At 43.4% G+C, this 23,924-nt stretch overlaps 1 protein-coding gene across 1 annotated transcript in view; it reads right to left on the bottom strand.

Annotated features, from left to right (window-relative positions):
* The window catches only part of clmpb (CXADR like membrane protein b), a 101,405-nt gene extending 99,708 nt beyond the window's left edge, over nucleotides 1-1,697 (bottom strand). The window contains exon 1 of the mRNA XM_047391716.1: nucleotides 1,232-1,697. Coding sequence (XP_047247672.1) covers nucleotides 1,232-1,262 — 31 coding nt within the window. The 5' untranslated portion in view covers nucleotides 1,263-1,697. The remainder of the gene's footprint in view (nucleotides 1-1,231) is intronic.
* Between the last annotated feature and the right edge of the window lie 22,227 nt (nucleotides 1,698-23,924).

The following is a 23,924-nucleotide window of genomic DNA, read 5'->3' as shown; positions in this document are numbered from 1 at the left end:
TAGGTGTTCCACACACACACACACACACACACACACCACACACACACACACACACACACACACACACACACAACCAAAAGCAGTAACTAAGGAAAACAAACTCTTTATGTGTTTACCAGCCTTAGCTAAAATTGTGTTAAGCTTGAGCCAATAACATCCTCTGCACTGTTTTCAGCAAACTGTTCAAAAACATAAAGTCAAACTCCAAAGGATGCACCAATAGGGGAAAAGCTGCTGTCGTGTTACATGCGTCATTCCCTCACTCTCATCCACTCCTAAACCCTGACACAGGGAGCTTTAAACTTTTCCACGTCAACCACTTTTATTCAAAGAGTGTTCCACCCAGCACAGGGGAATAGGGAGTTTTTCCTCTCTGTTTCAATGGTATTAGGTATTAGAACAACAGTGATAAGTGATGTGTGACACCACTTACTGGAAGTCAATTTAAAACTCTGGCTCACACTGCAACAGAAACGTCCAGTCAGTGGAGTCACAGTGGAATTAAACATTCCTCATTTAGCTGCAGACCTGGAAACGACTGTTGCGCAGCTGTATTTTTTGTATTAGCACAAGAAACATGGTACTTGCTTTAATTTCTTGACATACAATGTAATCGATGGTCAATGATTTATTACCATAAGAAAGACAAGTTTTAATTAAATATTTGATAACTAATCCAGACATTTACAGATTTTTAACCCTGATGGCTACAACTGGGCAAAATAGGAAGTGCATGCATATATCTGTTTACATTAGTTCAGAATGTCACTAAAGGGATTTTGATTATTCACAGTAGGCCTTCCTCTGAAAAACGTGTCAGTACATGCAAGGTATATAAAACTGGGGAGCAGATTTAAAGGGAGGGGTCCGGCGAACTTTTATCCCCCTTTTTTGCCTCATTTAACTAGATCCCTTTAAAGAAGAGCAACAAAGCTGAGCTCTGCTTTTTCATGATGTCTTCAAACAAAGCATAAAAATGACCAGCAGCTTAAAAATATAGCCTCTTTGAATCATAACGTGCAATGGCTTACTATAAGGCAATATATTCTGACATCATTCCGAAATGAAGCAGTGAGATCTGCTGTTATGACGCGTTAAACAATAAAAGACTGGAATACAAAATGTATACAGTCAATCCACTTAGACTGTATTAGTGGGAATTGTGACAGGAAGGCGCTCCTTTCTAATTAGCTTAATGCCAGAGCTCTTAGAGACACACAAAGTGACTTACCCAGAAACAAAGAGCGCAAGATTGCAGACATCACGGCTGGAAATCCCAAATGCAACGGAGCAGGAAACAATGCGCTCAGACCGCCTTCGGATTCATGACCTAAGCGCAGGCACAGCGAGGCGGTATCATCAGCGAAATCACAGAGAAATAAATCTTCATTGAGCGCCTCAGTCCAAGGACGTAGTAGTATGTTGCACACGCCCGACGCATCTAAGCCTCCCAAGGAGAACAAGAAGGAGAGAAAGAAGAGGAAACGTGGCTCTTTCTCTTAATTGTCATGTACATCGCAGGCTATACTACGGTGCTTCCAAAATTAAAGTTGCCCACGGCTGTGTGGTTCTGGCGTGGGACGTGTTAGTCTCGGGCTCCCCTCTGTCTCCTCCTCAGGCAGCCTCTCCTCATCTCCTCCGCCGCACAAAGCACCCAAAGAGGAGGAGAGGGCGAATAGGTGGCTGATGAGGGGATGCTGAAGGATGGAGACCTCTAGAGTCTGAAGTTCTCTTACGCAGTCAGAGCATCCTGCAACATACAGTGAAAGGCTTCATGGGAGGGTGCGGGTCACGTTGTAGTTGTATGCACGCTGTAATATATATGTAAAAAAAAATAAAAAAAAACATGCTTGAAAATAAATAAGTGGGTTTAATAAACTGGCTTTTATTTTTGTTTTGATTTATTCAAAATACAGAATCGTGCCACAGTCACGCAGCTCTACTGATTTGTTTACCAGTGTGAGAAATTACCACTTCAGCTGACAAGTTGATTTATGTGGCCACTGAGAAGGTATATCAATATTCCTTCCAAATATAATCTGGGTGCGTGTGTAAATGTGTGTTTTTATGCTACCACAACCCACATATTATTTGTCATATAAGACAGCAGTTTTAACACGTTTATTATAAAACTTTCCAACATTTAAAATATATTATATGAGCATCATGAGCATGACTACCTTATGAATTTTGAGCTTTTTAGTAGGTTATTTGCACCTTTTTTCACAAAAGATTAATAAAACAACGAATTTCAATAATAAAAACAAAAAACAAGAATTGAGTGCAGACGTTTAATATTGAACAGGGACATAATTATACATACAAACTCAAATACCTATACATTTAAAGGTACAACCTTAGGGAGGTTCGAAAGCTTAAGTTAGTCTGTAACCAAAAACTATTATGAAAGACTATTTGGGACGGGGCCAAATTTAAGTGGATATTGGTACCTAGGTATGGTTGGCATTGGTGCCCTAACTGTGCAAGTTCTTTCACGCTTGTAAATGACAAAAGTTAGGTAAATATCAACTTCGAGAATTTTAGGCCTTGTCAGCATAATGATTCTCGGCTGGCCTGGGAACGCCTTGGGATTCCCCCAGTGGCTGGGGAAAGGGAAGTCTGGGTCTCTCTGCTTAGGCTGCTGCCCCCATGACCCGACCGTGGAAGTGAGTGAGTGAGTGAGTGAGTGGATGGATGGATGGATGGATGGATCCCACAACCTCAGGCCAAGTTTGTATCATTGCCCTGTTGGTTCACCTAGCTATATGTAAGTTTCATCAGGATAGTTTTTGATTTGAGGCGAAGTTAAATATTAATTAATTAATTCATTCATTCATTCATCTTCTATACCGCTTATTCCATAGCAGGTCACAGGGAATCTGGTGCCTATTTCCAGCAGTCTACGGGCAAGAGGCAGGGTACACCCTGGACAGGTCGCCAATCCATCGCAGGGCAAAAAGAAGTTAAATAATTTGAAGCTAATCCTCCTACATTACTTTATCCCCTTTGTGCAATGCACCAGTACCACTGGCAGCAAGATTCCCTGCATGATTCTACAGTATCATCAATGTGCTTGACAGCTGCCACAGTGTTTTTAGGTTTAAAAAACTCACCCTGACTTCTACAAAAGTCCTTCTTGTCATTTTGAGCAAATAGCTAAATCTTTGTCTTGTCTGATCATAAAATCTCTCCCCAGAAGACCTTTGTCTTGTCCTAATGAGTAGACTGCAAATTTAAATCTAGCTTAAAGGTATTAGGTTCATAGCATGAACTCCCCTCTTTGCCAGTAGCTTCTTAGGCAACTTCAACGCTAAAGTCGCTTCACTGTGATAAGTGTCATGTTGTGATCAGCCTTAGCCTTGCTTTAGAACAACTAAATCAAATTCTTTTCATCTAAAGATGACAGTTTGGGTTTGATTTAAACTAGAACACAACTGGGTGCTACAAGAGGACAATGGTCCCAAATAAAGCTTAAAACCTGAGCATGTGCCAGAAAACCGACCCATTTAAATTAACTCAACCAAATGTGAAAATAGAGAGGACATTCTTGTTCATGGCTACAAAAACCCACGTGGTTTCTCAGCAACTGGCTGGAGACATTTACCAAATAATATCGGCCTGTATGAATATATTTGAGCCTGTACAGTATCTACATTTTGACATTTTGTGGACTAAAAAAAAACCACAAAGCAATCAGACTTCTTGTCTTAGTTATATGCTGTAGAATCATTCCACTTCGATATATAACTGTTTAAATCTAACATTAAAAGTACAAATGTGACAAGACATTCATGCCCATGATGACTTCTTGTAAACCTGTGATTGAAACTGCATGCATTGTCACATGCCATGATGTGAGGTAACTAGCAACAACCCTGAGTTAGTTTTAATTCATTATACTAACCTGGTTTTGTTGCTTGAAAGATTTAAAGCTGTGCATGAATGCTCCATCACTATCGTTACTCTTACCGCTACGCCTGCTCCTGTTGCATTGCTACCATGTTTTTTTAATGATTTGCATTCCCTTTACAACATTAAGTCAGACATGGGAATGTTGGAGTTTGGAGTACAAAATATGATTTCTTGAATATGCAAGCAGTGAAAATAGTCATGCATTTTCAGGATACCTGGACAATGTATGTTTTTTTTTTTTATGATTACAGCTGCATGCTTATAGCTACAATGATACCAATAGGCCATCATCTAAAAACACCATCCTAAAGTGTAATCATTAACATGCTAGCAAGCCAGAGAAATAAGAAGTAATTCCGTTTCCTTAAGGACCATTTACTGATGTGAAAACACCCACTCTGTCTTCTGTGGGCAGCTGAGCTGAAGCTGAGCCAAGGTTATATGACTGCAGCTAAAAATGACTAATTTAAAACCTGTGTACCTGATCCAACTGTGACGTTATTTTAGACATAAAAAATACAAGCACTTGTAGATTAATGTCTGTGCATCTAATCTAAACTAGCTGTTAATCTTCTCATTCAACATAACAGAATCTTTCAGAAAATAAAATGGAGGTAAAAACAAATGCCAGGAGTGTGGCTATGGCTGACTCTGTGCAAACAGAATGACCTTTTCAGTGCTTTTTTTTGTTGCTACATACCAAAAGTAAACATGGTAACCTGGTCTCACAGAGTTGCATCTGGTCAGCATGACCTCTTTAGGAGCGCTATGGTGTGTGCACTGGAATACGCTGAAACAATCTCAGTATGAGTTGACTACATTGGTTGTCGTAGTGGGCACATAGATCTCGTTGTGCTGGTGCAGATTTCCTTACTGAAATGGCAATGCAATCAATCTGTAATCAAACAGGGAGTTGTGGGTCGAAATACTGCATGTTATGTATAAATCAATACATCACTCTCAATGTTAGTTTATTCTTAAAGCACATTTAGTTGGACCAAGGTGCTGCATAGTAAAATCAAGCAAAACAAATCCAAGGTGTTTTATTTTGTTAACACAGTGTAAAGCATAGCAAATAACATTCAGCAATACAAAAATAAAACAAACATTTAAAATCCCGGAATAAAACATTAAAGTCCTAAGCACAACTCCAATATTCAGGGTTATAGTGTTTGACACATTTTTTGCACACCTGATAAAGATGCATGAAAGCTTTAAAATAAATTAATCTTTCATTATAGTATGCTATACTGAAAGGATTTAGACAAATCCAGCATTTTATCTGAGAACATTCATTCACTCAGGAAGAAAAGTTTCATAAACAGAAATGTTTTTGGCAAAATTACCAGTGTTATAATTATTATTATGATTATATTATTTAATATTTAATTAAATAATAATTCAGTCTGTTTAGTGTTGTCCTGTGAATACCAGCCCAAAAAGGCAGTGGTACTAGGACAATAATAAAAAGGGTGGCAAGAGCATTACTGAACAGCAAAACTCTGCACACACATTAAATAAATTCACCCAATTTTTTAAAATACAAGAATTTACTAACAAAAACAAGTAAACTCAAAGTCAAACATATTTCACTTTTATATTTCATTATACTGGACTACTATACTAGAACAATCCAACTAAAACTACCAGGCAAAGAAATAATGAAGAATATACACAATATGAACAGGTGAATTAAAGATGGTTAAAACCATGACCAATATAAGGATATAACATTACCATTCCCTGCGATGGACTGGCGATCTGTCCAGGGTGTACCCTGCCTCTCGCCCATAGACTGCTGGAGATAGGCACCAGCTCCCCCGTGACCCACTATGGAATAAGCGGTAGAAAATGACTGACTGACTGACTGACTGACATTACCATTCAACGTTATTTATATTTGAGAGCGAAGGATTATCTTGAGCAATCTGGAAATGAGGTAAAGTTAGTCTTGGAACTAACTTACACAATAATTGGTATACCTTCTTTATATTAAAAAGATTGTTTGGGGTACCAATAATTGTGCCTCCAGTGATTTTGTTAGAAGTGTTTTTATCCAAGTAATGAAATAGTTTTTTTTTAGCGTGAGATGCTACTGCATTAAAAGATGAATGATTTTCAAACCTCTTTAGCAGGGGTACCAGTAACTGTAACCAGCACTGTTTGTAATTCCTATAAATACTTTTTGTGTAGACTATGTTGGTAGTAATTTACATGAAGGGCATCGTGTGTTGAATCCAAAACATGCCATATTCCTGTTCTATCTATAGTTTTTAAGCTATGATGATTCATAACTGTAATCAAAGGCGGTGCAAAATCTGTTCATATTCATGTTAATATTTGCTCAATATTTTTTTTTTTTATTTGTCAACCAGCTTCTCAAATTTGGGATTATTCAGTCAATCTTTTCAAACATGCCACACCACATTTATCTCTTGAGAGGATTTTTGGTGGGATGTTTTACAAGAGCAGCATGGTCTAAGTTGGGTAAACATTGAGCAATATGAGAAGTATGGCTGTGCGCTAACGGCTGCTCTCAGGCCCAGAGACAAATTAATCCTCCCCTGTTCTCTGTCTGAACAATCAACAGAAATAACAGGAGGATTTTCGCTCGCCTGTGGCCAGGCTGCTTCCCTGCTCTCTCTTTCAGCCCTCAAGTGGCCCACTCTCCAGCACCAGTCTTCATCTTTCCCCTTCCGTTCCAATAACTAGATAGCTTGAAACAACGTCTCACATGCACAAGCAGACATGCACAAATGTACTCGTTCCTCTCCTGTCCGCTGTAAAACAAGGTTGAAGCGACACATGCGTACCAACAAAAACAGACAATGATAGGCAGAGGGTATGAACAAATAAACAACATAATTCCAGATGTTGCAAGAAGCAAAAATACTTAGTGAATGGTATGCTATCAGTCTTGTGTGGATTAGTATTTTGTTTGCAATTCCATGCTGTTTTTTCTACTTTTCGCGTTCTGTCCGCCTTTTACATTCGGCAGAATGTAAAAGGTCACGGTCTCATTGCAACTCTCATCCACGGAGATTGGTATTCTCAGAAGTGACCTGCAGCACAGGGGAGTGAAGTGCACATGGCAAAAGCAGCTGCGAAAGAGCCACGGATGGCTAGGTTTTAAAGACATACATCCCTCTGCCAGTCATGACAGTTGCATTGTAATCTGAGCCCTCAAAAGGCCAGTAAACGGCATATAATACATATCCACCCACCACCCACTGCATTAGGTACACCTGTTCAAGCTACATCAGCAAAAGACCACACTTTGGGACAGGATAGAACAGGGGATTTGCATCACAGATGTGCAGCCAACCACTTCTTAATTCTCTCATGTCAGTATGTAGCCAAATCTCAGAGGATTGTTTGAGGCACCTTGTTGAATCTTTGCACCAAAAAATTAAGGCAGTTCTGAAGGCAAAAAGGGTCCAACTAAGCTCTAGCAAGCTTTACCTACCAAAGTGGCCACTGAGTGTATCTTTGACATTTCTTCTCGAGACTGTGGAATCTGGAGTTAGTTTAAACACCTCAAAACGCTGAGGGTTTTGGACCTGCTCCATTACAAATATATTGATGACAACACTTTGAGGCCAGATGCATTTTTGATAGTAATGATTGCATTATGGTTTACTTGTCTTACGGACATTGTAGATGGGGCCACTGGAGGCCACCTGTCTGCATTTGGTGGTTTGGCCTTGGTGCATGATATAGCACCCCAATGCAGATGGCCTCACAGATGGTTGATATTTATACCACAGGGGCCTGAAAAGTCACCAGTGTGGAAACTGCTCTTTCCCCCACGATTAGTGTCACATCACTGAGAGCGTAGCGATCTCATCACAGTCATTTTTTAGTGGGCTAAAAAATCTGCTTTGGGTTGTGAAAATTATAATAAAAGCTAAACTGAATAAATGAAATTGTTTAAATAAAAATCCTGTGCTTCTTCTGGATGTGATGACAGTGATAATGTATCAACGTCCTCTTTTGTGCATGAAAATGTAACCCTCCAAAGTGCAGTGCCCATGATTTCAAAAGCAAAACCTCCCTGCCTCAACACAGCTTACATTTTAGCTGGCAGCACTAAAATGTAAAATGTAAGTGGATTTGAGTCTGGGGAAACAGATGCACCTCAGACCTTAGGACAGAGACAAACTACTTCACAAAGACGGTTCCTTCTGTCGTTCTGAGCAGCTGTAACTCCCTTATCATGACATCACAGGGATGTATTAGTGATTTGCCAAATCAGAGACAACACCCTGGAAACACACGCAAGTGTGCTGTGATGTATCGACTTGAAGGAATAAAAGAGGCGGGTGGTAAAAGGATTCTTGGGTAACAATGTGGATGAGGAAAAAAAAAAGCTCTTGTTTAGGGGTCTCTATTTTTAGCAACCAATGTGATGCTGTGCCGTTAGTGCTTCACGCCTCGCAGATCATTTATAATTTAATGAGGGAGATGACGGCCCACTGAGATTTATGGCAAACATCTCAAGGCAGCACTGGCCACTTATTGATCCCAGTTGGATGTTTGCGTATGGGTCAGTAAAGCTGTCTCCTGTCTATACTCTCTGACACTGCCACAGGAACAAATTGTCACCCTCCTTTTAAGTCAGTAAAACCATTATTCTTCTTGTCTATTCTTCATTCTTTCTTCAAATAAAAAGATGTCCTATAGTCAGATGAAGTACAGTATACCAAAATAAAAATATTCTCTAGCAGGTTAGTTTTGTATTCCTGTGCAAAGACACAGCTATCTGTCTACAGTTTCCTTGTTTTTTCTCACTTTGCTGTGTTAGAGAAATTTCTGTTCTGAAGCTTTGAGGCAAAGGGTGTGTAGAAACCAGCCAATGAGTGTCAGAACAACAAAAACACAGCAATTTGCTCAAATCACTGTCTCCTCCCTGGTCTCTGTCTGCATGTATCTGCTGCACACACAGGGTCCATTAATAGAATGGACGCTTCCACTTGAACAATGGAAATGCAACATTTTCCTACAAGGCTTTGAATGCATCTGTTTGTGCTTTAAACAGCAGTGCTGGGAAACATTTGGAGTGTTAGGTTAATGTGTTCTGATGAATGTCTTTGTCTGGTGACTAACTTTAAAAAAACATTCTAGCTATGACTGCAGTTATGTGGATATTTCTCAATACTAATTATTTTGTTAATTAAAAAAAGAAAATAACTTCTTCCAGATCTTCTGTTCTGAATCCCCACCTTAAAATGGTGCAAGTGTTGTAGTACCCCTGTGATCATTGGGGTTATCTTGTTCAAGGCTAAAGTCTGGATCCAGATATAGAGAGGCTCTGAAAAATTGCCCTCAAGCACTTCCTGGAAAGCTGATGCATAACTCAGAAAGGGAAAATAGTGGCCACCTGTAAGAGTTTATCATTATTAATAATTACAATTAGTTGATTATCATTCACCCTGCGATGGATCGGCGTCCTGTCCAGGGTATACTCAGCCTCTCGCCCGTAGACTGCTGGAGACCCCCCGTGACCCACTATGGAATAAGCGGTATAAAAGATGAATGATTATCATTAATAATCTATAATAATTAACTATAACCACGCCAAATGTTGCTATGTTATCAACTGTTTTACTGACATCATGATGGCGCCGCAGATGGTCGCCTCGGCGTGTTGGTGCGCATTGTTTTGTTTTGTTTTTTGCTTTAAAACGGTCTTCTGTGATGGTACCCGGAGCTCTCTCACCAGAGAAGAACTCATGAACATCAGGGCTACTACACCAGAGGAGTTATTTCCAACATTTCTACCTACTGCTCTGGAATGTTTGGACATTCTGGTCAAAGGTGCGCTCACCTTGTTCACGCGGTGAAACGCCGGAAGAGAGGGAAACGGGCTGGGGTGCTGGTACGTCTTCGCCAGCGTGGACTACGAACACCGTTACCTGGAATATTTCTCTGTAACGTGCGCTCACTTCCCAACAAAATGGAGGAACTACAACTGTTGTTGGGGAAAAACAGGGACTTTTATTCATCGGCAGTTTTGTGCTTCACGGAGACGTGGCTGTGTGGATTAATACCGGACTCTGCGCTGCAGCTGGCAGGATTTCAGCTCTACAGAGCGGACAGAGACACGGAACTCTCCGGCAAAGCGAAAGGTGGAGGAATCTGTTTTTACCTCAACAGTGGTTGGTGCAACGACGTGACAGTGATTCAGCAGCACTGTTCTCCAGACCTGGAAGCCTTCATCATAAAATGTAAGCCTTTCTATTCCCCCCGTGAGTTCGCTTCGTTCATCCTGGTCGGTGTTTACATCCCGCCGCAAGCTAACGTGCAGGTCGCACAGCGCATGCTCGCCGACCAGATACTGAGTGTGGAGCGGACCAACCCGGACTCCTTAGTTATCGTCGCTGGTGACTTTAACAAAGGTAATCTGACCCACGAACTCCCCAAATACAGACAGTTTATAAAATGTCCGACCAGAGAGGACAATATTCTGGATCACTGTTACACCACCATCAGAGACGCTTATCACGCCGTCCCACGTGCTGCACTGGGCCAATCCGACCACATCATGGTCCACCTGATTCCTGCATACAGGCAGAAACTAAAGCTCTGCAAACCTGTTGTGAGGACGACAAGGAAGTGGAGCAGTGAGGCTGTGGAGAATCTCCAGGCGTGTTTAGGCTGTACAGACTGGGATGTGTTCAGGACTACTACCAACAGTCTGGACGAGTACACAGAGGCTGTGACTTCCTACATCAGCTTCTGTGAGGACAGCTGTGTACCATCATGCACCAGGGTGAGTTACAACAACGACAAACCCTGGTTCACAACTAAACTCAGAAGGTTAAGACTGGATAAGGAAGAGGCCTTCAGGAGTGGGGACAAAGACATATACAGAGAGGCGAAGTACAAGTTTGGCAAGGCAGTGAAAGAGGCCAAACGACTGTACTCTGAGAAGCTCCAAAACCAGTTCTCAGCCAACGACTCTGCGTCTGTCTGGAAAGGGCTCAAGCAAATCACCAACTACAAGCCGAAAGCCCCCCACTCCATCAACGACCGACGCCTCGCCAACGACCTGAACGAGTTCTACTGCCGCTTTGAAAGACAAAGGGACAGTCCTGCAACCATCTCCCACGACGCCCCCCAACAGCTGCAGCCACAATCCACCACCCCCACCTCCCCAACCTCAAGAGGGGCCTTGGCACCTCCAACCCCCACCCTGAAGTTCCCCCCCACCAGCCCCCTACCCACGCCGAGGACGGCTCTTTCCATCCAGGAGAGGGACGTCAACAAACTCTTCAGGAGACAGAACCTCCGGAAAGCTGCTGGTCCGGATTCTGTCTCACCAGCCAGCCTGAAGCACTGCGCTGATCAGCTGTCTCCAGTCTTCACAGACATTTTTAACACCTCACTGGAGACATGTCATGTGCCAGCCTGCTTCAAGTCCTCCACCATCGTCCCTGTTCCCAAGAAGCCAAGGACCACAGGGCTTAATGACTTCAGACCCGTCGCCCTGACCTCTGTGGTGATGAAGTCCTTTGAGCGCCTTGTGCTCTCACACCTAAAAGACATCACCGACCCCCTCCTGGACCCCCTGCAGTTTGCCTACAGAGCCAACAGGTCTGTAGATGATGCAGTCAACCTAGCCCTTCACTTCATCCTCCGGCACCTGGACTCCACAGGAACCTATGCCAGGATCCTGTTTGTGGATTTCAGCTCTGCCTTCAACACCATCGTCCCAGTTCTGCTACAGGAGAAGCTCTCCCAGCTGAGTGTGCCCGACTCCACCTGCAGGTGGATCACTGACTTCCTGTCTGACAGGAAGCAGCGCGTGAGGCTGGGGAAGCACGTCTCTGACTCCCTGACCATCAGCACCGGTTCCCCCCAAGGCTGTGTTCTCTCTCCTCTGCTCTTCTCCCTGTACACCAACAGCTGCACCTCCAGTCACCAGTCTGTCAAGCTTCTGAAGTTTGCGGACGACACCACCCTGATCGGACTCATCTCTGATGGTGACGAGTCCGCATACAGATGGGAGGTGGACCATCTGTTGGACTGGTGCAGCCAGAACAGCCTTGAGCTCAACGCTCTAAAGACAGTGGAGATGGTTGTGAACTTCAGGCAGAACCCAGCCCCACCTGCCCCCATCACCCTCTGTGACTCCACAATTGACACTGTGGAATCTTTCCGCTTCCTGGGAACCATCATCTCCCAGGATCTCAAGTGGGAGCCAAACATCAGCTCCCTCATCAAGAAAGCCCAGCAGAGGATGTTCTTCCTGCGGCAGCTGAAGAAATTCAACCTGCCAAAGACTATGATGGTGCACTTCTACACAGCCATCATTGAGTCCATCCTCACCTCCTCCATCACCATCTGGTACGCCGCTGCTACAGCCAAGGATAAGGGCAGGCTGCAGCGTGTCATTCGGTCTGCTGAGAAGGTGATTGGCTGCAGTCTACTGTCGCTCCAGGAACTGTACACCTCCAGGACCCTGAAGCGGGCAGGGAAGATTCTGGCTGATCCCTCCCACCCCGGTCACAGACTCTTTGAGACTCTCCCCTCTGGCAGGAGGCTGCGGTCCATCCGGACCAAAACCTCACGCCACAAGAACAGTTTTTTCCCATCTGCCACCAGCCTGGTTAACAAAGCCCGGAAACCACACTGACACTCTCCCTTTCACCCACACCCCCCTTTTTTTGCTGACAGGACACCTGTAACCTGTAACTCTATGTGTTACATTAACGCTCAGCTTGGACTCCTGCTTACTTGCACTGCTTTACTTGCACAATGATCATCTGCACTGTTGTATTGCTCTTGCATCTTATACTGCTCTATATTTACTCTCACTCACTTAAAACTGTGCACTTATATTTATATTATATTGTAGATATGTTTGTACTGTTTAATTTGTACTGTATTGCACCGACTATGCCAAAACAAATTCCTTGTATGTCCAAAAACGTACTTGGCAATAAAGCTTTTCTGATTCTGATTCTGAGAATGGTGTCGTACACTAACCTTATTTTGACAGATAATCACTCTTACACAAAAGAACAAAAATGCTATCTCTTTATCTATGTAAAAATGTATTAAACAGATAGCCTCGCTTACAATCAACTATTTGACTTTTCACCTAATTAAGCTTGCACTATTCTATGAAAGGAGTGCATTAATAACCAAAAATGCGCAGATGGTGTAGATGGAGATCGAGTGGGAATGAACTAAAACTTTGAATTGATTTGGAATATGTAAACAAAATAAATGAATTACAAGGAGTTTTCCACATTCAGGAGTGGCTTATCTCTGTACCTGCTAACAGCTTAAAGCAGCCTGCTCCACAGTCATAACCAAATGCCAAATGTTCCTTAATATTCCATGAGTCTTGAAAATGATTCAAAATGTTAGAAATCGTCCCAGATTGTGGGTGGGTAAAAAAGCACAATGTTCTAGGCTGCCTCCTAACTAAAAAAGTAACCTGGTCTTCTTCTTCTCAGCAGCAAGTGGGAGTGTCTTCTTAACATGAGGTAGTGGGGCACTCCCAACTGACATGTGTGCCTCCATGTGCTCATACCTCATATGTCTAATGCCACCCTGGGCAACGGTCCATTTCCGCCCTAAAAAAACAGCGAGTGATTGTTGGTGTTGCTGGACCTAGCAATGCTCAATACACAAAGCAATATTGGTAATAGTGTAATGTAGGAAATCTCAATAACTAACCTCAAACTAAACAGAAAATTCAATAAGTTCTGAAACATTTTCTGTGCAAACTTACAGTTGTGTTCAAAATAATAGCAGTCTAAATAGACTAACCAGATCAATCACATTGTATTATCACATAGCAAATAATTTACTAGTAAGTGTAGAAGAATTAGAAAACTAACAGAACCAACATTAATTATATGCATGCTCCTTTTACTGTGTAATTGAATAATTGATTGAAAGAGGGTTCAAGGGGCACAGAACAACCCCAAACACTGAATTGAAGCCAAAGTACGCTCTGAAGACAGTGAACCATGATGGTTCAAGCATCATGATATGGGGATGTTTCTCTAACTATAGTGTCTGGCCAACTTATCACATAGAAGGGATCATAGATCAGTTGGCATAATCAAAATGCTTGAAGAGGTCATGTTGCAAGTAACATATTGTTTCCAGACCAAAGGTATCAAAGTTCTGGAGCCCAATCCCAGGACCTTAATCTGACTAAAAACTTGGGTGCTGTTTCTTAAGGAAAACCAAGAAATGCAGAGGAATTGTGGAATGATGTCAAATTATCCTGGGGTGGAATACCTGTTCACAGGTGCCAGAAGTTGGTTGATGCCATGCAACACAGAAACACAGAGGTCAAGGAGGTATCAAACAGTGCTTATACAACTAAATATTAATTATAGTATTCACAGGAATGATAAATCCTAAAGAGTTTTCAGTTTATACAGTAAACATTTGACTTTGTAAAGAAAAATGCAGACACTGCTATTTTATTGAACAGCCCAGTGTTCATTTTTCTTCATTTTATATAATGTGATTAAAAGATTGGCACTTTTTTCTTCAAGGTTTGATTTAGAATATAATGCGCAAGTGTTCCCAATGCATGGAAATAAAAATAATTTTACTCACATTGTCACATTTACTTACATAGCTTTACTCACATTTTTAAACAAACTGCTAATTGTTATTACAGTACATGCCTCCCATGTTGGGAGGCTTCCACAATACATGGACTGCAATGCCATGAAAAGGACCAAATTGACCTGAATGTGAAAATGTATTTCTCCAATGCAGGAAATATGCTTATTGATTTTTTATTGTCTTGGTTTCTTTGGTGTCAGCGTAGATTTACACCACATGAAGAGCATGCACTGTTGTTCTCCTAACCTATTTGTATATTGTGTTTCTTTAAGTTAAGGCAGATATAGAGAGTCTTAGAGAGTAGGATATATGGGTTTCATTTCTCAATGTCTCTTAATTTAAATAGCAGATTATGACATTTATATGAAGGAAATTTTATTGGGTAAATATTTCAGTTCAGTGCCCGCCACATGGCTACCTATTATCATTTATATTATATATTCTCTTTGGATTATCTTTCTTTATATGGAACATTTTCAAGAAAATCAATGTATAGAGTATTATCAGTTTATGGTTTCTGTCATTACAAAAAACTGTTTACTCACTATAATGTAGGAAAAGCAGCTAATTCCTATTTCAAACCATTTCTGTCCCCTGCTAAAGCCCAGTAGGTTTAAAACTGAATGTTCTGCCTCTTTTAAGTTATGGTTGTTTGGTAGGGAACATAAAAAAAGATAGGGATAGGGTTCAAAAACACGTTTTCATGCCCTAATTAAACGCAAGGCATGCAAATGAAGAGGATCAAGAAGCCTAGTTTTGCTTTACTTCAATGAATAGGTATACAGGTCCTTCTCAAAATATTAGCATATTGTGATAAAGTTCATTATTTTCCATAATGTCATGATGAAAATTTAACATTCATATATTTTAGATTCATTGCACACTAACTGAAATATTTCAGGTCTTTTATTGTCTTAATACGGATGATTTTGGCATACAGCTCATGAAAACCCAAAATTCCTATCTCACAAAATTAGCATATCATTAAAAGGGTCTCTAAACGAGCTATGAACCTAATCATCTGAATCAACGAGTTAACTCTAAACACCTGCAAAAGATTCCTGAGGCCTTTAAAACTCCCAGCCTGGTTCATCACTCAAAACCCCAATCATGGGTAAGACTGCCAACCTGACTGCTGTCCAGAAGGCCACTATTGACACCCTCAAACAAGAGGGTAAGACACAGAAAGAAATTTCTGAACGAATAGGCTGTTCCCAGAGTGCTGTATCAAGGTACCTCAGTGGGAAGTCTGTGGGAAGGAAAAAGTGTGGCAGAAAACGCTGCACAACGAGAAGAGGTGACCGGACCCTGAGGAAGATTGTGGAGAAGGGCCGAGTCCAGACCTTGGGGGACCTGCGGAAGCAGTGGACTGAGTCTGGAGTAGAAACATCCAGAGCCACCGTGCACAGGCGTGTGCAGGAAATGGGCTACAGGTGCCGCATTCCCCAGGTCAAGCCACTTTTGAACCAGAAACAGCGGCAGAAGCGCCTGACCTGGGCTACAGAGAAGCAGCACTGGACTGTTGCTCAGTGGTCCAAAGTACTTTTTCAGATGAAAGCAAATTCTGCATGTCATTCGGAAATCAAGGTGCCAGAGTCTGGAGGAAGACTGGGGAGAAGAAAATGCCAAAATGCCAGAAGTCCAGTGTCAAGTACCCACAGTCAGTGATGGTCTGGGGTGCCGTGTCAGCTGCTGGTGTTGGTCCACTGTGTTTTATCAAGGACAGGGTCAATGCAGCTAGCTATCAGGAGATTTTGGAGCACTTCATGCTTCCATCTGCTGAAAAGCTTTATGGAGAAGAAGATTTCATTTTCAGCACAACCTGGCACCTGCTCACAGTGCCAAAACCACTGGTAAATGGTTTACTGACCATGGTATCACTCTGCTCAATTGGCCTGCCAACTCTCCTGACCTGAACCCCATAGAGAATCCGTGGGATATTGTGAATAGAACATTGAGAGACTCAAGACCCAACACTCTGGATGAGCTAAAGGCTGCTATCGAAGCATCCTGGGCCTCCATAAGACCTCACCACTGCCACAGGCTGATTGCCTCCATGCCACGCCGCATTGAAGCAGTCATTTCTGCAAAAGGATTCCCGACCAAGTATTGAGTGCATAACTGTACATGGTTATTTGAAGGTTGACGTTTTTTGTATTAAAAACACTTTTCTTTTATTGGTCGGATGAAATATGCTAATTTTGTGAGATAGGAATTTTGGGTTTTCATGAGCTGTATGCCACAATCATCCATATTAAGACAATTAAAGACCTGAAATATTTCAGTTAGTGTGCAATGAATCTAAAATATATGAATGTTAAATTTTCATCATGACATTATGGACAATAATGAACTTTATCACAATATGCTAATATTTTGAGAAGGACCTGTATATAAAAGTTCAAGAAGACTGATCTAATGCAAGAGCGGATGGGTGACTTCATCAAGCAGTATATTAATTAATTACTGAATAAACCAGACATGGTTGATGTGACTTGTTTGAAAAAGTTAAGACTTGTGGCTCTTTAATTCAAATTGCATAATTCCAATTTTTAGAAAAGGGAGGAGTTTCCCTGCTCAAATTGAGGGAAAGCAGATCAGTCAAAGTAGAAAATAATTTCCACATTATTGCATCTGGCATTAGAATTTATCTTCCTCAACACAGACATTTTGCTACACCAGCAGATGCATTAAAATACTGAATCTCGCCTGTTCCCATAAATGTTCCAAAAAGAAAAATCAACCAGATTTTTTTAGTTAGAGGAGGCTATGAGAGCTCATTTACAACAGTGAGGGCATGGATGCACAGCAGTATGCCATGATCAAGGTGTCATTTCCAACCTTAGAGTGTGGCAAGTCAATCATTTATCTACAGTGCCTTGGACAAACATATATGCTTACCACATGGAGTTTTTTTACCTTTAGTCATTTTCTAACCACAAGCTTCAACATATTTTATTAGAATGATGGATGTTTTAGTTTTTATCTACATGTGATTCCACATTATCCTCCAGCTCCTCCCCTACCTTATAGAACAACCAGTCTTTTGAACTGTATGTCTCAGCTTTGCACATCTAGAAAATGATTTTTTTTTTACCCCCTCTTAATCAAAATGGGTAAAGCTCATTCAGACTGTATGGATAACACTTGTGCCTGTAAACAATATTTTTTAAGTATTGCCACATTTCTCAAATAGATGTAGGTCATTTTGACACATGACTATGCTTTGATCTAAACTATTCAACAGTAGCTCTGGCTGTATGTTATGGGTAGTCATATTGCTGGAAGGTGAACCTCCATGCCAGTCTCAAGGTTAGCAGCCTCTAACAAGTTTTCCAGCAGTATTGGCCTGTATTTAGCTCCATCTATCTTCCCATCAACTTTGACCAGCTTCCCTGTGTCTGCTAAAAAATGAAATAACCATGACATGATGCTGCAACCAGCACATTAAATGGTGGGTATAGTGTGTTCAGGCTTTTTGTTTTCTGCCACATATGTAGGCCAAAGAATTTGTCTTATTTGACCAGAGTACTTTCTTCAGCATGTTAGCTGTGTGTCCTACATTGATTGTGGCTGCATGTAGGACTTCCTAAGGATTTCTTTTAAAAAATCAGCAATCATGCAACTCTGCCATAAAGACCAGATTTATGGAGCACTTAACTAATAGATTTTGTGTCAGAAGATTCTCCTACCTGAGCTGTGGCTCTCTGCAGCTCCACCAGAGGTCTCCATATGGGTAGAACCTCTATAGAGGTTCTGTGGCCTGTCCAGTGTGTTCGTTGGTCTTCATGATGCTGTTGTTCACTAATGTTCTCCAACAAACCACTAAGGCCTTCTCAAGACAGCTGTATTTAAAAGGAGACTAGATTACACATACCTGGACGTAATTTAGTATTTATGTGACTTGATTTTAGTAAGGGCTGTCAGAGTAAAGAAATATGAATCCATGCTCAAACCAAACCTTTCAGCTTTTTGATTGTAAATAAGTAATAATATTGTTTTCATTCCACTTCAGAATTGCACACTACAATGTGTTGGTCATTTACATAAAGAAAATTCACTGAAGTTTGTGAAATTGTGAAAAGATCTGAAAACAGTTGAAGTTGTAGGATTAATTAGCAGGCCACAGTCCATGTGCAGCCCTATGCTGAAATTAATTACATAATTTTTCAGACCTTGTGCTGCTGATATCTACTACATATACATATCACACATAATATGTAGATTGGCATGCTATTTGTCTTACTTTACTGATCTCAACTGGTTCTTCAATAACCCACGTTCTGTGGCCACAACTAACTGACTTAATATGTAAAATGAAAACTATAGTCTTGATCATTATCAGGGCATTTCAGGACCGTTTGTGGGAAGCTTTGGATTCCACTTTTAGCAAAGCTAATTATCTGATTAGCCTTTAATTTAAACCTAAATTGAATGCCTGTTTATCATTGATCGCTTTGCCTCTTCAGCTTTGTAAACACAGGACCAAAAGTCTGCGAGCCCATTTTGGTTTGGCAAATAAACAAGGCTTGATTGGAGAATAAGTGAGTGGAGGAGGGATGCCAGGATTGCAGATTGCTCGATTTACCCTATTTAGAACTTCCTCTGCTCCTTGTCCGTTCTAAGCCACTGCTGTAACCATCTTCTTTCCAGTGTTGGATAACATGATTGCTATCTTGGTCGCGGGGAATGAGTAATGTGAGCCATATGGTGGCAAAAACCCAGCATAAATCAACTGACTCTTTGCATCAAACTGTATGTCAGGTTGTAGTGTAGCGGGGAGGCATCCATCTTTAGTGTGTCTCAATTCATCACTGGAGGGAATGACCAAGCTGTTGATAAACACTTTCAGAGTAACGGCAAGGGGAACATTTACCAATCACACTGAGTCTAACCGAGTATATTCCGACCACAGTGGAACCAATTACTTAAGTGGTGCTATCTGCAATAAAGCTGCACTCAACAGAAACTGAGGCACAAAACAACAGCACAGCACCTTGTAGTAGTGAAGGACGACAAGGAAAACAGACACAACAGTGTGCATTAAAGATAACGGCTTTTGTTGTGAAGCTTTCTGAGAGAGAGAGAGAGAGAGAGAGAGAGAGAGAGAGAGAGAGAGAGAGAGAGAGAGAGAGAGAGAGAGAGAGAGAGAGAGAGAGATGTCTTTAAATAACAGAAGGCTGCGGATCAATCACTGAAAGACCATCCACCCAAGAGATGCTGCAGAGACATTATTTATGTTCATTTTAACAGAATCATTGTTTGTTTATTATATGAATTAGGTTGTTGTTGGAAACATGCTTTAACAAAACAAAAAAAAGACCTTGTCCAAATGCTAATCGTGGACTTGTGAGGCTACTTTCTTTGTAAACAATGTGACTGATTGTAAGTGTATCACTAGAATGGTCTTTTCTTAGTTTTTGATTATTCATTCATTCATTCATTCATTCATTCATTCATTCACCATTCAACACCTCATATTCCATAATGGGTCACAGGGGAGCTGGAGCCTATCTCCAGCAATCTATGGGCAGGGTGTACCCTGCCTCTCGCCAGTCCATCACAGTCCAATCCAGTCCATCACAGGGCAACACAGAAACATACAGGACAAACAACCATGCACACACTATTCACACCTAAGGCCAATTTATCCTCCAGCTCCTCCGGGGGCGCCCAAGGCGTTCCAGGCCAGCCGAGAGACATAGTCCCGCCAGCATGTCCTGGGCCGTCCCCTGGGCCTCCTCCCGGTGGGAACACCTCCCGAGGAAGGCGTCCAGGAGGCATCCGGCAAAGATGCCCGAGCCACCCCAACTGGCTTCTATTGATGTGGAGGAGCAGCGGCTCTACTCCGAGCCCCTCCCGGATGGCCGAGCTCCTCACCCTATCTCTAAGGGAGTGCCCGGCCACCCTACGGAGGAAGCTCATTTCAGCCGCTTGTATCCAGGATCTCGTTCTTTTGGTCGTGACCCAAAGTTCATGGTCATAGGTGAGGCTAGGAATGTAGACTGACCGGTAAATCGAGAGCTTCACTTTTCGGCTCAACTCTCTCTTCACCACAACGGACCGGCACAGTGCCCCCATTACTGCAGCAGCCGCACCGATCCGTCTGTCGATCTCCCGCTCCATTCTTCCCTCACTTGTGAACAAGACCCCGAGATACTTGAACTCCTCCACTTGAGGCAGGAACTCCCCTCCAACCTGAAGAGGACAAGCCACCCTTTTCCGGTCGAGTACCATGGCCTCTGACTTGGAGGAGCTGATCTTCATCCCAGCCGCTTCAAACTAGGCTGCGAACCGCCACAGCGCATGTTGTAGGTCTTGGCTAGAGGGGGCCAGCACAACCACGTCATCTGGAAAAAGAAGAGACAAAATCCACTGGACACCAAACCAGACCCCCTCCGGCCCTTGGCTGCGTCTAGAAATACTGTCCATAAAAGTTATGAACAGGACCGGTGACAAAGGGCTGCCCGGCTGGAGTCCAACATGCACCGGGAACAGGTCTGACTTAGTGCCGGCAATCCAGACCAAACTCCTGCTCTGCTCGTACAGGGACCGGATGGCCCCTAATAAAGGGCACCCGATTCCATACTCCTGGAGCATCCCCACAGGGCATCACATCGGACACAGTCGAATGCTTTCTCCAGATCCACAAAACACATGTGAACCAGTTGGGCAAACTTCCATGAACCCTCGAGTACCCTGTAGAGGGTATAGAGCTGGTCCAGTGTTCTACGGCCGGGACGAAACCACACTGCTCCTCTTGAAGCCGACATTCGACTATCGGCTGGAGTCTCCTTTCCAATACCCTGGCGTAGGCCTTACCAGGGAGGCTGAGGAGTGTGATCCCCCTGTAGTTGGAACACACCCTCTTATGAAGGGGGACCACCACCCCAGTCTGCCAGTCCAGAGGCACTGTCCCCGTCCGCCACGCAATGTTGAAGAGGCGTGTCAACCATGACAGCCCCACAACATCCAGAGATGTGAGGTACTCAGGGCGGATCTCATCCACCCCCCCCCCCGAAGCCTTGCCACCGCAGAGCTTTTTCACCACCTTGGTGACTTCAGCTTGGGTGATGAAAGAGTCCAACCCCGAGTGCCCAGCCTCTGTTTCCACCAGGGAATGCGGATTGAAGAGATCCTCGAAGTACTCCTTCTACCGCCCGATAATGTCCTCAGTCGAGGTCAGCATCCTCCCACCCCCACTATAAACAGTGTTGGCGAAGCACTGCTTCCCCCTCCCGAGACGGTTTGCCAGAATTGCTTCGAGGCCAACCGGTAGTCCTTCTCCATGTGCTCACCGAACTCCTCTCAGGCCCGAGTTTTTGCCTCTGCCACAGCCCGGGCCGCAGCACACTTGGCCTCACTTAACCCATCAGCCACCTCAGGAGTCCCACAAGCCAACCACAGCCGATAGGACTCCTTCTTCAGCTTGACAGCATCCCTTACTGCCGGTGTCCACCACCGTGTTCTGGGATTGCCGCCGCGACAGGCACCGCAGACCTTACGGCCGCAGCTATGGTCAGCAGCATCAACAATAGATGCGGAGAACATGGTCCACTCGGACTCTATGTCTCCAACATCCCAAAGCTCTCCCGGAGGTGGGAGTTTAATACATCCCTGGCCGAGGGGTCCGCCAGGCATTCCCAGCAGACCCTCACTATGCGCTTGGGTCTGCCAAGTCTGTTCGGCTTTCTCCTCCTCCAGCGGATCCAACTCACCACCCGGTGGTGATCAGCGGACTGCTCAGCCCCTCTCTTCACCCGAGTGTCCAAAACATGCGGCCGAAGGTCTGATGATACGACAACAAAGTCGATCATTGACCTCTTGCCTAGGATGTCCTGGTGCCAAGTGCACTGATGGACACCCTTATGTTTGAACATGTTGTTCATTATGGACAATTCGTGATTAGCACAGAAGTCCAATAACAAAACACCACTTGGATTCAGATCGGGGAGGACATTCCTCACGCCTCTCCAGGTGTCACTGTCATTTCCCACGTGGGCATTGAAGTCCCCCAGCAGAATAATGGAGTCCCCAGGAGGGGCACTATCCAGCGCCCCCGACAGGGACACCAAGAAGGCCGGGTACTCCGCACTACTGCTCGGCCCGTAGGCCGAAACGACAGTCAGAGACCTATCCCCAACCCGAAGGCGCAGGGACCCTCTCATCCACTGGGGTAATACCCCAACATGTGATGGCTGAGCTGGGGGGCAACAAGCAAACCCACACCAGCCCGCTGCCTCTCCCCGTGGGCCACTCCAGAGTAGAAGAGAGTCCAACCCCTCTCAAGGAGATGGGTTCCAGAGCCCACGCTGTGTGTGGAGGTGAGCCCGACTACTTCTAGTTGATATCTCTCGACCTCCCGCACAAGCTCAGGCTCCTTCCCCCCCAGCGAGGTGACATTCCACATCCCTAGAGCCAGCTTAAGCATACGGGTATCGGGCCGCTGAGGTCTCCACCGTCGTCCGCCACCCAATCTTCTTTGCACCGGTCCTTCATGGTTCCCCCTCTAGGTGGTGGGCCCACTGGGGGATGGCCTTGCATCTCTCGTTTGGGCTTGGCCCGGCCGGGTCCCGTGAGGAGCAACCCGGCCACCATGCGCTCTCCGGCGAGTCCCGACCCCAGGCCTGGCTCCAGGGTGGGACCCCGGCTCCGCCGTACCAGGCGACGTCACGTGCCTCAATATAATAGTCCTCATGAAGGATTTTTGAACCGCTCTTTGTCTGACCCGTCACCTAGAGCCTGTTTGCCATGGGAGACCCTACCAGGGGCATTTAAGCCCCAGACAACATAGCCTCTAGGATCATTTGAGCACTCAAACCCCTCCACTACATTAAGGTGACAGTTCAAGGAGGGGTAGACTTTTAAATAGAAAGCCGTGAAAACAACCGAACTGTCAAATTTAAATTAAATCAAAACTTGACTACAATGCAGAGAACAATAACTTATTTGTTCAAAAGAAAAGACGGAAACTGAAGATGAAAAGTTTTGCATCAGAAAAGGGTTTATCATTGTTTCATACATGGCAGTTCTTTAACAATTGATATATATATTCTACATTGTCAAGTGATTCTAATTTCTGCCTTATACAGACAGCCTACAGTTAAGTAAAATATTGATGTTTTAATTAGTTTGAGTTTGGACTTTGCTGAGAGAGAGAGATCTCAAGGGGGCCACTGATGAGAGTAACAAAAGATTTTAAAACTACTTTCACCCCCTGGTAGCAGCCTCATGTTGTGTTTTGCCGCAGAATGGCTGGTGTATTTCATAGATTACATTGCATCACGAGGAAGCAACATTATAAAGAAATACTGAAGCAACATCAGCAGGGAAGTTAAAGTTTGGGCAAAGGTACTGTACATTACAGAGATGAAGTGTATGTGTGAGCAAGGAGGCCTTTAAACCTGACT

The sequence above is a fragment of the Girardinichthys multiradiatus genome, chromosome 18 (assembly GCF_021462225.1).
Source record: "Girardinichthys multiradiatus isolate DD_20200921_A chromosome 18, DD_fGirMul_XY1, whole genome shotgun sequence".
Lineage (NCBI taxonomy): Eukaryota > Metazoa > Chordata > Actinopteri > Cyprinodontiformes > Goodeidae > Girardinichthys > Girardinichthys multiradiatus.
The sequence above is the reverse complement of the archived record's forward strand: the minus strand, read 5'-3'. Positions and strand labels throughout refer to the sequence as shown.